Raw genomic sequence first — 17,435 nt, 5'->3', positions numbered from 1 at the left:
ACCGAACCGTGAGTAAGTTGAACCGTTGCACCCCTAATATATATATATATATATATATATATATAGGCATAAGAGGATTTTTACATGAAGAGTGACTCAATTATGAAGTGTGTTAAGGGGTTTCTGTGATTGTTCTATTCACCTCTTGTTCTTGTTTCTTCTTGGCAGCCTCCTCTTTTTTCTTTTTCTTTTCATCTTCCATCTTGAAACAGTAAAGAATAAGTGGAAATTAATTACAAATTTACATTACCATGAAACAATTACTAGAAAAAGTAATTACAAGAAATGACTTTAATTCAGCAAGGATGCATTAAATTTATCAAAAATGTATCATACTGTAACTGTTTCTCAGCTTTGCCATCAAAGGAATAAATTACATATTAAAATATATTAAAACAGAAACAAGTTATTTTAAACTGTAGTATTTCACAATATTGCTGTTTTACTGTAAATTTGATCAAGTAAATGCAGAATAAGTATTTTAAAATATTTTTTAAAATTCTTACCGAGCCCAAACTTTTAAACAGTAGTGTGTTCATAGTGTATTTTAATTTTCAAATATGAAGATGCTCATAAACCAACAGAGAAGTCTCAGAGATGCCCCTACCACCCTCCTTTTTTTAGAAGCGCTATTTGCTGTGACCATCTCAGGTGGATCATGACTGATCTGCAGAATGTGTCCAGAGCAGTAAGCGTGCATACGAGTCTCAAAGGAGTAATTTAAAGAAGGTACAACAATAAACCGATGCAACTTGAGTCCTTACAATTCATTCTAAAGACCGTCATTTACACTGACAAGCTCGAAAGGCCTAAATACATTTTTCATGACCTGGTTTGCATTTGGATCATTTCTTTTGTGATGTCTGATATGCTAAGAAACTTTTTTCCATTGACAGAAGGAACGTATCACCTTACCCTGGTGGAGTGATCATTTTGATCTGATTAATGACTAATTTCAACCTAATAAGGTGCACTGCAGACCAGCAGTACTATATGTGAAATGAGATACAAAACCTACACCACTGACACCAAATAAATCAAGTAGAGATATCACAGTATACTGCCAAGTAGATGGATTCTGCAATTACCTTCTTCTTCTCTTCTCTTTCCTTCAGAAGGGTTTCTTTGTCCATCAATTTCACAGATGTGGGAAGTCCTTAGAAAAACAACAAAAAACATTGTCATTTTCCATGACGTTCAGGGTTTAATAAAATCTCTGTAGCTTTCATTTACCATCACGATCCTCCAGTCGGACACCCAGCTCAGGTAAAATATCATCACGCAATTCGTCACACAGCCTCAGCAATTCTGTCACTGGAAAACAAACACATTTCCCTAATGAATCCTCTTTTGTGCATAAAAAACACAATCTGTATTGTATGCAAATGTCTGTTGGAGCTACAGCTACAACAACAACCATAAAAAAGGAAACAAATCTTACAAAGAAATAAATTAGAACAAACTAAATGACTTGAGTACACATTGTAGGTCTTTGCTCTAAAATATTAATAAATAAAACACCCCGAGAGATTGACCTTTCTTCTCTCTTGCAATTTTTCTGACGTCTTCCCTGAAATCCGACAGCACTGACAAATAGGGCATGACTGTGTTCTCGAGCTGAAACAGAAATGAAAAGATTAAGAAGAGTTTAATGACGGTGGACAACAATCCACAAAAAAGCATTATTATATTGAATCATTAATGACGTGTCTTCACAACTCTGGCTTTGTAGCAGAAATTAAAAGGAAAACCTTTGATGAATCAAAACATGATCTGATTGGTGTGGCTTACATCAGAATCCTGTCCGTTTCCTCCAACAGGGAAGCCAATGGGCTCAGCTCCCTCAATCGCTCCAAATGTCTGTCAAAGCAGAAAACAGTTTTAGCAAGCACTTCAATGTGCATCCATTGTTTCAGTTTCTGTCTCTAAATCTCAGCTTATTCATCGTAGCAATCCGAGTGAAGAATTTTAGAGATAGTAGAGAAACAAGCGTTCTCTTGTTGCATCCAGGTATCAATTATGTCCAAAGTCAAGCTCTATATAACTACTTTTTTGTCTCGCTACCTTAAGCATGTCGGTCAAGTACAGGGCAATGCTCTGCAGCAGAGAAACAAGCGTTCTCTTGTTGCATCCAGGTATCAATTATGTCCAAAGTCAAGCTCTATATAACTACTTTTTTGTCTCGCTACCTTAAGCATTTCGGTCAAGTACAGGGCAATGCTCTGCAGCAGCATGCGGTTAGGCGGTAGTTTTGCACTCCTTCTGGCAGCCATGTAGGTGTTACTCTGACCGACAAGAGCCCGTATCTCCTCCAGAGCTGAACGAGTGTCTATGTTGTCACACAGTGCCTCATGAACTGACGTTTTCTTCTCATAGAAGCTACACAAACACACACAAATTACTGTAATGGGTGATAAAGCTTTATTTTTTAGAAGAGAGACAATGTAGTCTTAAGGAACATATGGGTCACCTTTTGTTTAGTTCAATCTCCTCAGCTTCCCATTTCTCAAACTGGCCAGTGATGTCTGTAGGGCTCCTCAGAATATCTTTAACATTTAGGAAGAACTCCTGTGGAAACAAAATGAGAGGAGCAAACACAAAAACAGTCATGAAGGACTTTTTCATTTGCTCTCTTAAAAGAATATTCAATTTTAAGTTATGTGCTTATAATATAAGCTTATAAACCATTCAAACGTTTGGGGTTAGTAAGTTTTTACCATTTTAACCTTTTTTTTTTTTCAGGGTTCTTCGAAGAATTTTTCAAAAGAACAGCATTCATTTGAAACGGTAATCATGTAAAAAGTCCTCATTTTTGAGCAACTTATTGCATCCTTGCTGAACAAAATGATTAATTTCTTTTTAAAAGAAAAATCTTACTGACCCCAAACGTGATATATATGCTGTGGTAATAAACAACCAGCCACAGATGTTGTTGTATTTAATCCAGCATTTTCCTTTAAATTGTTTAATTAAATATTTTACCATATTAAGGGTTAACATATTCAGACAATCCACAATCCATAAAATAAATAAAAAAATAATTTAAAAAACCCCAGCAGGTTCCTATTACTTCAAGGTCTAAGGGTAGTGAACTTGTGTCTGCATTATCATAAATACACTTTAACCATAATTTTCTTAAGGCAGTTTGTAAGTGTTTGGGGGAAAAAATACAATTAAAAAAACCCCTACCACTGCTAGACTGCTCTTAAAATACTGTTTTTTGTGTTAACTAAGTGCGCAACATTTCCCACACTACATACACTAACACCACTCTCAGCTTTTTAATGTACTTTGTTTGAATATTTACAGCTTTTACTTGTAATTTGGGACCTCAGAACCTCTATTCATCTCCAGTTATATTTCAGCCAAATTCTGTTGAGGGAATTGCATTATTATTGCATCACCGTCTAATAAGCCATCTTCATTTTTACTCAAGTACAGCCTTTGGAGGTGCACTGGGGTAGAGGGAAAAACACTGTCTCATTAAGATCCTAACTTCAAGTTCGGGTGAGGCTGGTCTAAAAAATATAGCGTGTAGGTCAGTCATAGGTAACCTTCGCATACTTCCCAAGCTAATGGCTGCCTGTGTGTTTCAGGCAAATTTGGAACTCTGCCCATGTTATATTCCTTGGTGACAGAGTAATTGATAGGTGGAAAGAAGCGCAAGACAGAATTAATGCGCCCTGAAGGACACACGCTATTCTCCAACCTTCTGGGTTCTTGAAGGAATCTAGATAAGCCTATTGTGCACTCATGAGGATTCTGTATGCTGATAAGTGGCAGATATTAAATTTGGACAGACTATTAATTTTGGGTACTTTTCTCCCCCACTGCTTCTTCCACGTTTCTCACTCACATTTATGAATCTCTCATATTGGATGGCTGACTCCATTGTGTTGTTGGAGTAGTCCAATGTGTCTTTCCACGAATGCATCAGAAAGGCCAAACGAAGCTGTCTTGCTAAAAGGAAATAAAGCACAAATGCACAATGTCAAAACTTCTTTTTGTAGTTAATAAATGGATAAATGTGCAAGGCAGAATAAATGACCACACAAACACAAATGTATAGACACCACAAAAACTCCTATAGGTCAATGACAAACAAGGATGTTTGAGAAAAGAAAAAAAAACACAAATTTATGTGCCAAGGTCTTAGTAATCTTTTCATCACTGTTGCAAAGATGTCAAGTGGTATATCCATCTAGTAAAAAAAATACCTTCCTTGCCCCTTGAAGACACAGGACTTAAAGGGGCAATACCATTGATTTGTAGTCGTGTCCTCTTTTGGAAGACCAAACAAAGTAGTTTCGCTTTCACAACGAAAAACACAGCGGCCTAGCGTGAGGGGAAGCCCCGGCTTAGGGATAGAGTGAGCTGAGGACGGGCTAGAGTGAGCTGAGGTGGCGGGGTCGAGAACGGCGCACCCGGCCGGGATCCGACGAATGAGCGGCAACCACATGTGACAACCCTGGGCTGGATTCCGCTTAGTCCACAGTGAAAGTTGATGTATTCCCTCAGCGACCAGCACAGATCAGCTCTAGGCATGACGAAGCGGATATCGTCCTCTTTTGGAAGACCAAACAAAGTAGTTTCGCTTTCACAACGAAGCACACAGCGTCTTCACGCTGCAGCGTCAACAAAACTACAGTGAGACTAAAAGTTACGCCTTCTTTCTTTACGTGAACATTTGGGCGGCGTTATGCAAATCTTCCCACATCGTGACGTAGACATGTGGGGGCGTGTTAGAACGAGCCGTTTTAGGTAGGCGTGGCTGACTCTGAACTTTTATAAAGAATATCTCTTTGGATTTGAGACTTTAGTCTTTGCAACTTTACAGATCTTCTTTATGCACCAAGAGCTTGTAACACTCCAAAGAGAAAGAAAAAATTGAAATCGCATCATATGACCCCTTTAATCATTATTTTTCAAAAAAAGTTACTGAACATTTCCAAAGTCAAAAACAATGACAGTGATGAATAAACTTACTCAATTTGGCCTGAATAAAACATGCCCTTTCATTTAAGAGGACAAAATGGGTGATATTTTCCAAGAAATATAAAGACCTTGACACACACTCATGAGGGTCTTAAGGATTTCTCTCTTTTTTCCCCCTTTTTTTAAAACCCTTCAAAGAACAACAATAATAACAATAATGATTATAATCTTAAAAATTATTTTGATTTGGAAATTGAAAACATACAGGTTATTCAAAGTCAAATAATTTCATAAAAAAAAAAAAATTTTGACCAAAAAAAAAAAAGAGCATCAAGTCTTTGACCCATATGCAGATGTCTAAATATGTAACAGCGATACTTATAATAATATAATCGTATTATAATTACCCGTATGTTTGGCCAGGGCATCTTTGATAGTAATAAAGTTCTTCAGAGATTTGGACATCTTGCATCCGGCGATGGTCAGGTGACCCGTGTGTAAGAAGTATCGTACCCAGTGATCATTCTCAAAGTATGCCTGTTCAAAAAAACAACAAAAAAAAAAAACACATTGACATACAGCAATCCAGGGACAGGACCAAGTTCTTTATCATCAGTTTTCAGATTTAATAATAACTAGAAACCATCCATTTACATGGCAATGCTCAAAACGCCAAAATGTATCCTTTGTAGTTGATGACAGCAAAATATTTCATCACTACATCATGTCACCTCTATATGCTCTTGCAAAATAAGAAAAAAGTGCACTGTTACAGTGGCTATAATAACATGCATATCAAACAGAAATGTGTATTTTAATTACAAGTTTGACAAAGACATGAACGGTTTAACTAGTCAGAAACTTGCCGTTATGGTAATTCCAACGTGACATGAATTCTGCATTAACCTGTACTGAATAATGAACAGGATTCTAATAACAGCTTTAAAACATTTTTCATATGAGCATTGTAATTTTCTCACCTCAGATTGCGCCAATTCATTGTCATGATGAGGAAAACGCAAGTCAAATCCTCCTCCGTGGATATCCATAGACTGTCCCAAAATGGATCCAGCCATGGCAGAACACTCAATATGCCATCCAGGTCTCCCCTTAAACATCCCCAAGAGAATTTTAGATATTGAACTCACAAACATTACCAATGCATTCAAAACTTTGTTGCGTTATATTAAAATGACTAAGCAGTCTCCAACTGTGGAGACATTTTAAGGCATGTTCATCTATGCATGTCTTCCTGATGTGTACTTCCTCACCTTTCCCCAAGGGGAGTCCCAAGATGGTTCTCCAGGCTTGGAGGCCTTCCACAGTGCAAAGTCATTCTGTGATCTCTTTTCACTAAGTCTGTCTGCTGAGATACTCAAGTCTCCTGGAAGAGTTAAATAAGAAATTCACTCATTAGAGAAAAAAACAACAAAAAAAACATACAATGTCCAAGTGAACACTGAAGAAAACACTTAAGAAATACCAAAAAAAAAATGCCCTAACGTCCTGTTATACAATGGATAATTCTGGCTTGTTGTATCCACTGCTCAGATTAGTATCGAGCTATATGCATTATCTAGTAACTGCCCTATTGGTGTGCATCAATACAAATGTATTACAGCAATAGTGCAATGCCATTCCACAGTCGAACTGGATACATTTATTGTACTTCTCAAAGGCCCACTTAAAAGTGTAAATCATTTTAAGGGACGTATTGCAATTTATTCCTGTACCTTCTCCTTCTTGAAGAGCCTTCTGATCACCAACGGCTTCTGGTACCAGTTTGGCATAAGAGTGAGCAGGGCAGGAATCAAACTTTGCTGTGTCAAAATATACTGATCCATTTGACTCGTATCTTGTGAGAAAAGAACAAAAATTAATTCTTAGACATTTTCTCTGAAAGCAGTGTTTTTGTTTATGGGTTATGTCATGAAATATCAAAATAATCAATCTAGAAAGAAGACAGCTCTATTCCTACCCATAACCGTTGTCCACAATTCTTCTGACAAATGCCACAATCTCTGGCACGTACTCGCTGACCCATGTGAGAACATCAGGAGGGAGGACCTGTCAATCAAAGACACCACAGGCTTTCATCCCTGCTCAGACTTAACATGTTTTAACATATCAGTAAGAACATGCATCACAATATATACAATACATAATACACAGTGTTGGGGTGTAACTAGTTACTTGTAACGGCAATACGGCATTACGTAATTTAATTACAAAATAAATCCGTTGTAATCCATTACAGTTACTGGGGGGAAAAAGTGTAATTAAATTACAGTTACTTATGAAAATGTTAACGATTACAAAGTGGGTTACATCTGAATATTTTCTGTAAAAAGCTAGGATATGTGGAATAATATTAATTTGTTGTTTTGCCTGTTTTTGGTGTGCATGATGCCTCCTGCCATTTAAAGGCCTTTTAGCAAAGCGATGCTATTCTGATGCTTTTGATTGGTTCTCTTGTTTGAATTTGCAGCGTACCACTTCTGCCAGTTATATCAATCCACATTGCAGCTGAAATCTTTAGACTACAAACTGCCTGAGAGCTGATTAACTGATTAACAGTTAAAAACATCTGTTAGAAATGTAGAAAAGTAATCAAAAAGTAATCAGCTACATTAATGAAGTAATTGAAATAGTTACACTGCTTGTTACATTTTAAATAGGGTAACTTGTAATCAGTAACCTACTACATTTCCAAAGTAACCTTCCCAACACTGATAACACAACAGCACAACTGTTTTCAACACAGATAATAATGTGAAATGTTTCTTGAGCACCAAATCAGCATATTAGAAATAGCTTCTGATGGAAGACGTGACATTAAAGACTGGAGTAATGATGCTGAAAATTCAGCTTTGCTGTCATAGAAATAAATCACATTTTGAAATATGTGACCCTGGACCACAAAACCAGTCTTAAGTGTAAATTTTTCGAAATTGAGATTTATAAATCATCTGAAAGCGGAATAAATAAGCTTTCCATTGATGTATAGTTTGTTAGGACAATATTTGGCCGAGATACAACAATTTGAAAATCTGGAATCTGAGGGTGCAAAAAAAATCTAAATATTGAGAAAATCGCCTTTAAAATTGTCCAAATTAAGTTCTTAACAATGCTTATTACTAATCAAAAATTAAGTTTTGATATATTTACGGTAGGAAATTTACAAAATATCTTCATGGAACATGATCTTTACTTAATATCCTAATGATTTTTGGCATAAAAGAAAAATCTATAATTTTGACCCATACAATGCATTGTTGGCTATTGCTACAAATACACCTGTTCTACTTAAGACTGGTTTTGTGCTCCAGAGTCACATATATATATTAAAAAAAAAACTGTTATTTTCAATTGTAATAATACTTCACAATATACTGTTTTTACTGTATTTCTGATCAAATAAATTCAGCCTCGGTGAGCCTGAGACTTCTTTTAAAAACATAAAAAAAATTACTGACCCCACATTTTTGAACAGTAGTGTATATACATTTTAGTTGGGTCATTTTCAAGCTACTGAATTACTCGTCAGTATTAGTTCACTCACATTCAGGGCTTCCATATCTTTGTGGTACTCTCCCTCCCAGTACTTTGGCAACAAAGAAAAGATTGAGTTTTCTGTCACTTGGCTCCCAAATTGGGAGTCTAACCAATCTGACAAGAGATCCTTAGCCTCTTCCAATAAGACCTAAAAATGAAAACCATTAAGAAAGAACCAGTTAGTTTCAGAACCATGCCATGAATTCAAATGATCTCATGAAACACTATGTTAATTGATGTGTCACTGAAACACATCAGTCAAATAATTTTGAAAGAATGCCTCATACGGCCCTGATCTAACTAGGTCACATTAAGTATTTTTAAAAAGCTGCTCAAATAATTTACCTGTGCCTGATTCTGGAGTGTATCGCCTGCAGCGCTGCTCTGCACTGCCACCTGCAGGGGACCCAGGGCAGCTTCCACTGCTACATCCAGCCTCTCCAGCATCTGCTTCTTATCTGGGTCAGTAGTCTCAGCAAGCTTGGCTTTAAACGGCTAAACACAATAAAACCAAATTACATTAAAGCACAGTGATGGGGAAAGAGATGAAAGCAATGAAAACATTTTTGTGAAGGCCAGTAACCAACAGTCTAGCGGGTTTGAGGTGGTCTTGCTTCCATTTCGTTTTCAGAGCTGCTTAAATCTTTTCAGCAAAACGATTAATTTCATTACTTAATGGCAGCTCTTTCAATACTTCAGGATATTGTATAAATCTTTATTATCTTGCTAATGTGAAAGCAACCATGTCACACATAAGTTGTGTGAAAACTGAAGACAGACCTGAACTATTAGAAGAAGAGTTTATTTTTAATAGCATCAATTAGAGCAAATAATTCAAATTTTCAGAACATGCAGTATTTCTATCAGTCTTAAAGTTTGCTTGAAATAAAAACCGCAACCGTCTTTTTGTCCATATAAACCTTAGTCAGGGTAGCGACATTTAATTTTTGACAGAAATGAAATCAAGGTTGTGAGGAATAGAAGTACAGTACGTTCAATTGATTGTACTGGTGATTAACAACATGCTGATTGTTCAGCTGACAGAATGTCTTTCTGAAAAAAACAAAACTTTTTGTTGACAAAAACACCATAAAAAGTTTTGAGAGTTGGTGAAAATAAGTAAAGACTATAGAAAGACAATAAGTCCATCCCCCACAGCCTCGTTTTCATGGCCTCTAACATAACTAAGGTCTATAGTGACACATATCTGAATAAAAAGCTTCTCATACTCATTGGCTAATTCTACAATTGTTTCATGCGAGTCACAGGTTGCTGGAAGGGAATGATTGAAACTTGATTTGCTATTGGGCATCCTTATAGCCCTGCCCTCACACCAATATACACGTCATCAGAGAAGAGATGCAGAAGAAGAGGGCATGTTAATGGTACTGATTAAAAATTACGAGAACGTGTTTTTTTTTAGGGGTGTCAATAGATTAAAAATTTTTATCTAATTAATCACACCCTTTTTCTGTGCTTAATCGCGATTAATCGCACACTTCATGAAATTAAGCATAGACTCCATTTATCTTGTTTCAAATGGTTATTTTGTCATCATTTGCTATATCAAGCAAAGTAAACCAAAAGATTGAAGGGTGATTCTCAAAAATCTTTATTTTCTGCAAGCTTTTTTCAAGATAAATGTAGATGTCTTTCCAAAAAGGACTCAAAAAGAACTCCAAAATGAATCTCCAAAAGGACACCAAAGAACCAAATGAAATAAGGAGCCTATATAAGCATATATGAAAGAACAAAAAAAATGCAAAAAAACAAAATCTGAATTGTATAGTATGTGTAAAGTGCAACAGCATATAGCTTTTTTACATTTTAGAGAAGACAAGTTGCGATACCGAACAGGACCACATGGTGATGCCAAAAAAAACCCCAAACCAATCGATGGCTGACTGCATACTACAGCACACGGATCCATTCAGAATAACTAAACAGCAACATACACATGAATCAAAACATTATCGTGAATGTGTGTGGAAACAACATGAATGTACGGAAATGTCTGTGCCTGTGCATAAATACAATGTGCGATCAGTGTGTCAAGAGCACTCATACACGTATTATTATAACGGACCTTGATTGCAGTCTTCATCCATCAAAACTTTACTAGCGAGACACTGGTTATCCAGTCGAGAAAACGTAGTTTGCGTCTCATCTGGCCATACAGCGGTGGGATGTGTTGACAATCCGTTCAGTCTGTACTTCACACAGTGCGTGTGACGTGTGAGGGCTCGCGCTCTTCAGAGACAATCACAGAATATGACAGAGCTCGTGTTTTAAAGCGAAACACACTGGAATTAATAATTCACTGAAAACGCAACGCGAGTCTCTGTTCTCTCTGCAATCGCTGATGAAATCAGCCTGGTTTCCTTTATATTAGCGCTGTTTTGGACGGATTGTTTGAATGCATTCGCTTACTGGATCATTGGACTGAAAACTTTCCCAGAGTTTAGCGGCTTAAAATGATCTGATCGCAAGCAGAGAAGCAAAATTGGGTTAAAGGGTTAGAATAGAAATTGTGCTTCAGTAATTTTGCGTTAATTGCGTTAAATTATTTTAACGCGTTAAGGATTGTAAAATTAATTGCATGCGTTAACGTTGACAGCCCTAGTTTTTTTTTTAATAATGATGTGCAAGGATAAATCATTTATAACTGTAAAACTGCATAAAATGTGTTAATCTTGATTTTATGGTGTCTTTAAATTGGTACTCTCAGTGTCTGAAACATGCAAATGCTAAAAAAAAAACATTTTCCCACAGAAAAGGAAACTCATACAGGCTTTAAACCCCACAAGTCTGCTTAGATGATAACAGGATTCATTTGGACCGAAATGTCCACTGTATGAGTGATACCCTCACCGTTCGTGCCGTTAACACATCCTGCAGTATCTGAGAGGGACTGGGCTTCTTCTCTCTGTACTGCTCCATCACGTAGTTCTGTCGGGCTCTTTTGATGATCTGAAACGAAGAGGTCACACTGATGATTGGATCTTGAGAACACTGTATCACATGTGGCCTTCAGAATTAAAGCAGCAGTTTCATTTGACCAAAAGCATGAGTCATTAGGTTATATAGAATAAGGTCAACTACATTCAGACTCTGCGCAAACACCGCTCTTACTTTGTCATCAATATCTGTGATGTTCATACAGTAGAAGACATCGTATTTGAAATAATCCTTCAGTATTCTCCGCAGTATGTCAAAAGAAATGTAGGACCTGAAAGAACAAAGGCACTGATTGAATCCTCATGAAATACAGAGAACTGATACATCATAAACGCTGTGTAAGCCTTGGATGGAAGATGTTTATATTTTCTCTTTTTGCCTATGTTCATTGAACCATATTCAAACACAATAGTTCTTTGAGATTTGATTTACAGCCTCACATTCACAACTAACCAATTCTGACCCTGGATTGAAAGCTGAATGTCTGCTTCAGCCTTTTCATTGACTGTTGCGCTGTGTCTACTGTGCTGCTTTCAACAGCTGGGGAACACTGAAAACAAACAAACACTATGAATGGATGGGGAATATGTCACCTGGCATGACCCATGTGAGAAGCATCATACACTGTGGGGCCGCAGCAGTACCACAAAACCCTGTTGCCCTTCTGTGGAACAAACACCTCCTATAATGCACAAAACAAGACAAATATGAACAATTTTAACAGTTTATTATCATAAAACAGCATCCATTTTTTAAGTTTATGAAAGAAGTCTGAAATGATTTGATAACTCAGTAAATACAGTAAAAAAAAAAACAGTGACATTATAATTTGAAAATAACTGTTTATATCTGAATCGGTTTTAAAAATGTAATTTATTCCTGTGATGGCAAACATTATTCCATTTTTCAGTGTCACAAGTCACAAGTGCTCACTAAGACTAAGACTAAGACTCAGTAAGTTTATTTGATCCAAAATACAGTAAAAACAGTAATACTGTGAAATATTTGTACAATTAAAAAACAATATTTATATAAAACAAATATATATATTTGAATATATGTTAAAATGTGATTTATTCTTCTAATAGCAAAGCTGAATTTCCAGCAGCCATTATTTCAGTTTTCAGCATCACATGATCCTTCAGAAATAATTCTAATATGCTGATTTGGTTTTATTTTATGCTCAAGAAACATTTCTTATTATTATCAAATGTTGATATTTTTGTGGAAACCTTGTTTTTGATTAATAGAAAGTTCAAAAGAACAGAATTTATTTGAATTAGAAATTTAAACCTGTAACTTAAATCTGTAACTGTAATTTAAATCTGAAACATTATAAATTACTTCACTGTCACGTTCGATGAATTATGTGCATGCCCGCTGAATAAAATAATCTTTTTTTTTTTAAACTTACTTACGCTTTGGAAAAAAAACGTCTGCTAAATGACTAAATGTAAATGTAAAAAACATGTTGATATTGTAGATTTTTTTAAATACTTGGACTAATTTGATTATGTTTTCGCCTACCAATACTACAGTAATATAACGTATAGAAAGTTGTGGATTTAGTCTAGTAATTTTCTGCATGTCACCCACACATTAGGCCATGTTGTTTATCTTTCATACTGTACCTTGGTCCGTGTGAGACTGTTGTAAAGACGCAGCTTTGAAATGTCTGTGCCTTCTGGCGGACACCATGGTGGCTGCACCCGCTTTCCCTTTGCTGAAAAACAAGAGACACTTTTTTTTAACCCAAATGACTTTGTCTAGTTTAAAAATGAGTCACCTTTACAGATTAATTTATAATATTCAACCCCTAAACTGAACAACAGGTGCATTACGGGAAATAGTTGTTCGTGCACACCTGCTGCACAATTATAAGAGTTTTTTTTTTCTCATAGAAAACATAAAAGATGTGTAAATGAAAGTAACACATACACAGTGTGAAAGTGAAACAAACAATGTGCAAACAAGCCACTGAACATTGCGTCCAATGAAATAATTGTTTAAAACCACAAACACCTCAGTCAACTATAACTCAACCCATTCCAGTCACGTTCAGAACAAACCTGAGAAGTGATCGTCTTGTTTTGACTGTACATTTCTTGTCAGATTCCCGTCAACGCCTCAGCTCATGTATACTAACTAACACATCAAACTACCCACATCCTCAAACTCATGCAACACATACTGCAAATGTCCTCAGCACAGAAACACCAATAACTCAAAGTACAATTCAGCTACAATCTACGTTCATGCACCCTGACTACGACAGGGGGAGTTCTGTCTACTCACTGCTGCATTCTGGGGCCTGGTCATTCGTTTGGGGCTTCAGGGCGGCTATGTGTTTGTACCAGCGCAGGGCGTGGACATGCCGCTCAGGTGGGGGCCTGCTTAGAAGCGCAAAGGCTTCTGCATCCGCCTGCGAAGGCCCGTAGCCAGCCAGGTAACTGCGACTGCTCAAGTACTCATTCAGAGCCTCAACCCTGAGAGCTTCCTCACTTATGTGCAGTAAGAAGCCATAATCAAAGGCTGGGAAAACAAAAGGGCATAGACACACATAAACACATAGACGAGCAGACATTAGAAATGAGCTAAGGGCCCGTGGAGAATGACTGTGATGACACCTGTAATCCTGTCTCTAACCTCATTCCTCTGAAACAAGCTGTAATAATCAGCTAACACACAATTGTGAAACAATACACTCACAACTTTCATAATGTCAATTAATTTAATAATTGTTTGAGTCAAAAAAGACATAGAGAGAGCAATACAATATTTTAAGGCAGACTCAAACAGATGGAACATATTTGGAGCACAAATAAACTTGTGAAGGGCCATTAAAATTGTTGCTGTTAACTAAAACTATTAAAAATATTATTTTTTTTGTTAATTGAAATAAAGCTGAAATAAAATTAAGATATAAATATTAGGTAAGTGAAATAAAAAAAGTTTAAAGTACTTAAATGACTAAAACTGAAATAAAAATATACACAATTTTTTACAAATAAAAATATTTAGAAAATGAATTAAAATGACAAAAGCACATAACAAAACCACTAAAACTTAAACTACAATAAACAACTTTTTTTTTTAAACCATTTGAAATATTAATAAATACTATAATAACATTTTAAAAAACACTTATTAACGCATTAACATGCTATTAAAAACATATTCAAAATGCATGATAAAATTCCGAAAAATGTGCTCGACGTGCAAAAGAAAATGAAACCTGTTATGAACCTGTTCTTCATTAAATCAAAACCAATTATGAATCCGTCGAGGCTGAATACATCTGACTCATTTACTGAACAGCATATTATTATTATACAGCATATAATTATATATACCTCTGTGTGTGTATGTGTAACATTATTTGATGTTATCTGTTCTGTTTTAATCTGATAATGATCTTATCATCTCGCAACAGACTGTATTTCGTTCCCTAAAAGACCAACAAATACTACCAGAATAATATAAACGTTAAGGAAACCGAAATTGGTAAATTCCATTCGATTCCCATTCCTATATGAAATTATTTAACTCCTTACAGTATGTGTTACTTCGGCTGTCTGATTTCAGCTTATCTGTCAAAACAATGTAGCTAATATAACAATATGACAGTCACAAAACAAACAATGTGCAAACAAGCCACTGAACATTGCGTCCAATGAAATAATTGTTTAAAACCACAAACACCTCAGTCAACTATAACTCAACCCATTCCAGTCACGTTCAGAACAAACCTGAGAAGTGATCGTCTTGTTTTGACTGTACATTTCTTGTCAGATTCCCGTCAACGCCTCAGCTCATGTATACTAACTAACACATCAAACTACCCACATCCTCAAACTCATGCAACACATACTGCAAATGTCCTCAGCACAGAAACACCAATAACTCAAAGTACAATTCAGCTACAATCTACGTTCATGCACCCTGACTACGACAGGGGGAGTTCTGTCTACTCACTGCTGCATTCTGGGGCCTGGTCATTCGTTTGGGGCTTCAGGGCGGCTATGTGTTTGTACCAGCGCAGGGCGTGGACATGCCGCTCAGGTGGGGGCCTGCTTAGAAGCGCAAAGGCTTCTGCATCCGCCTGCGAAGGCCCGTAGCCAGCCAGGTAACTGCGACTGCTCAAGTACTCATTCAGAGCCTCAACCCTGAGAGCTTCCTCACTTATGTGCAGTAAGAAGCCATAATCAAAGGCTGGGAAAACAAAAGGGCATAGACACACATAAACACATAGACGAGCAGACATTAGAAATGAGCTAAGGGCCCGTGGAGAATGACTGTGATGACACCTGTAATCCTGTCTCTAACCTCATTCCTCTGAAACAAGCTGTAATAATCAGCTAACACACAATTGTGAAACAATACACTCACAACTTTCATAATGTCAATTAATTTAATAATTGTTTGAGTCAAAAAAGACATAGAGAGAGCAATACAATATTTTAAGGCAGACTCAAACAGATGGAACATATTTGGAGCACAAATAAACTTGTGAAGGGCCATTAAAATTGTTGCTGTTAACTAAAACTATTAAAAATATTATTTTTTTTGTTAATTGAAATAAAGCTGAAATAAAATTAAGATATAAATATTAGGTAAGTGAAATAAAAAAAGTTTAAAGTACTTAAATGACTAAAACTGAAATAAAAATATACACAATTTTTTACAAATAAAAATATTTAGAAAATGAATTAAAATGACAAAAGCACATAACAAAACCACTAAAACTTAAACTACAATAAACAACATTTTTTTTTTAAACCATTTGAAATATTAATAAATACTATAATAACATTTTTAAAAACACTTATTAACGCATTAACATGCTATTAAAAACATATTCAAAATGCATGATAAAATTCTGAAAAATGTGCTCGACGTGCAAAAGAAAATGAAACCTGTTATGAACCTGTTCTTCATTAAATCAAAACCAATTATGAATCCGTCGAGGCTGAATACATCTGACTCATTTACTGAACAGCATATTATTATTATACAGCATATAATTATATATACCTCTGTGTGTGTATGTGTAACATTATTTGATGTTATCTGTTCTGTTTTAATCTGATAATGATCTTATCATCTCGCAACAGACTGTATTTCGTTCCCTAAAAGACCAACAAATACTACCAGAATAATATAAACGTTAAGGAAACCGAAATTGGTAAATTCCATTCGATTCCCATTCCTATATGAAATTATTTAACTCCTTACAGTATGTGTTACTTCGGCTGTCTGATTTCAGCTTATCTGTCAAAACAATGTAGCTAATATAACAATATGACAGTCACATATGAATAGGAGAGACTCAAGCATGTTGCCATATATAACATTACATGCTTATGTTACGAGCGGTACCTCAATAGAATAAATAGTGGGGAACATCCTGTAACAGCTGCGGTTTAAATAGGACCTGCATTAATTAATAACTTAAAATAGGCCTCTACACGCGTTAATGTTCTACAGCGTACATAACGACTGTTACATCGCAAATTAAGTAAAATAAGTAAATAGAGAAATGTACCTATATCTCCTGTGCTTGCCATTTTCCACTAACTGATGCAACAATAACGTGTCCGGAAAACCTGATAGGAAATCACAACGAAACACAGGACATGCACGAAAGCAATGATGTTTGACGGATCTCTAGATCACTTACACGCTCTCTTGCGTGTCTTATCCATAGACTGTATGGTCTTATCACATACAGATCCGATGTCCTTCTGCGCCGATTACGCGAATAGTACTTCCGGACAAATTTTAAAGCTCCCTTCGTTCCAAAATAAAAGTCACATGCCAACAATAATTACTTGTATAATACCGAAAGGGACTTTGATAATACTGAGCAATTTTAATGATTAAAGTGATTAATTGCTTACATTAAACATTTTCCATTACAATTTTAAACATTTAGTATAAGCTTACATATAGCTTTAAATTTAGATTTTTCATTACAAAGATATATA

General features: G+C 35.9%; 1 protein-coding gene across 4 annotated transcripts in view; it reads right to left on the bottom strand.

Moving 5' to 3' along the window:
- Positions 1–17,201, bottom strand: part of LOC107670769 (cysteine--tRNA ligase, cytoplasmic-like) — a 19,688-nt gene extending 2,487 nt beyond the window's left edge. Inside the window, exons 1-21 of one of the 4 annotated variants that reach the window (XM_016463526.1) lie at positions 16,994–17,118; positions 15,424–15,660; positions 13,080–13,171; positions 12,042–12,130; positions 11,623–11,719; positions 11,362–11,460; positions 8,836–8,985; positions 8,498–8,638; positions 6,914–7,002; positions 6,669–6,790; positions 6,207–6,319; positions 5,916–6,044; positions 5,343–5,472; positions 3,857–3,960; positions 2,471–2,568; positions 2,190–2,379; positions 1,792–1,860; positions 1,536–1,617; positions 1,234–1,314; positions 1,089–1,156; positions 143–202 (exon numbers count right to left, since the gene is read on the bottom strand). In XM_016463526.1, coding sequence (XP_016319012.1) covers positions 143–202; positions 1,089–1,156; positions 1,234–1,314; positions 1,536–1,617; positions 1,792–1,860; positions 2,190–2,379; positions 2,471–2,568; positions 3,857–3,960; positions 5,343–5,472; positions 5,916–6,044; positions 6,207–6,319; positions 6,669–6,790; positions 6,914–7,002; positions 8,498–8,638; positions 8,836–8,985; positions 11,362–11,460; positions 11,623–11,719; positions 12,042–12,130; positions 13,080–13,171; positions 15,424–15,660; positions 16,994–17,015 — 2,262 coding nt within the window. In that variant the 5' untranslated portion in view covers positions 17,016–17,118. The other 3 variants (XM_016463527.1, XM_016463528.1, XM_016463529.1) reach the window with 3 other exon arrangements.
- Between the last annotated feature and the right edge of the window lie 234 nt (positions 17,202–17,435).

Source organism: Sinocyclocheilus anshuiensis, unplaced genomic scaffold (assembly GCF_001515605.1).
Source record: "Sinocyclocheilus anshuiensis isolate Anshui unplaced genomic scaffold, SAMN03320099.WGS_v1.1 scaffold816, whole genome shotgun sequence".
Lineage (NCBI taxonomy): Eukaryota > Metazoa > Chordata > Actinopteri > Cypriniformes > Cyprinidae > Sinocyclocheilus > Sinocyclocheilus anshuiensis.
The sequence above is the reverse complement of the archived record's forward strand: the minus strand, read 5'-3'. Positions and strand labels throughout refer to the sequence as shown.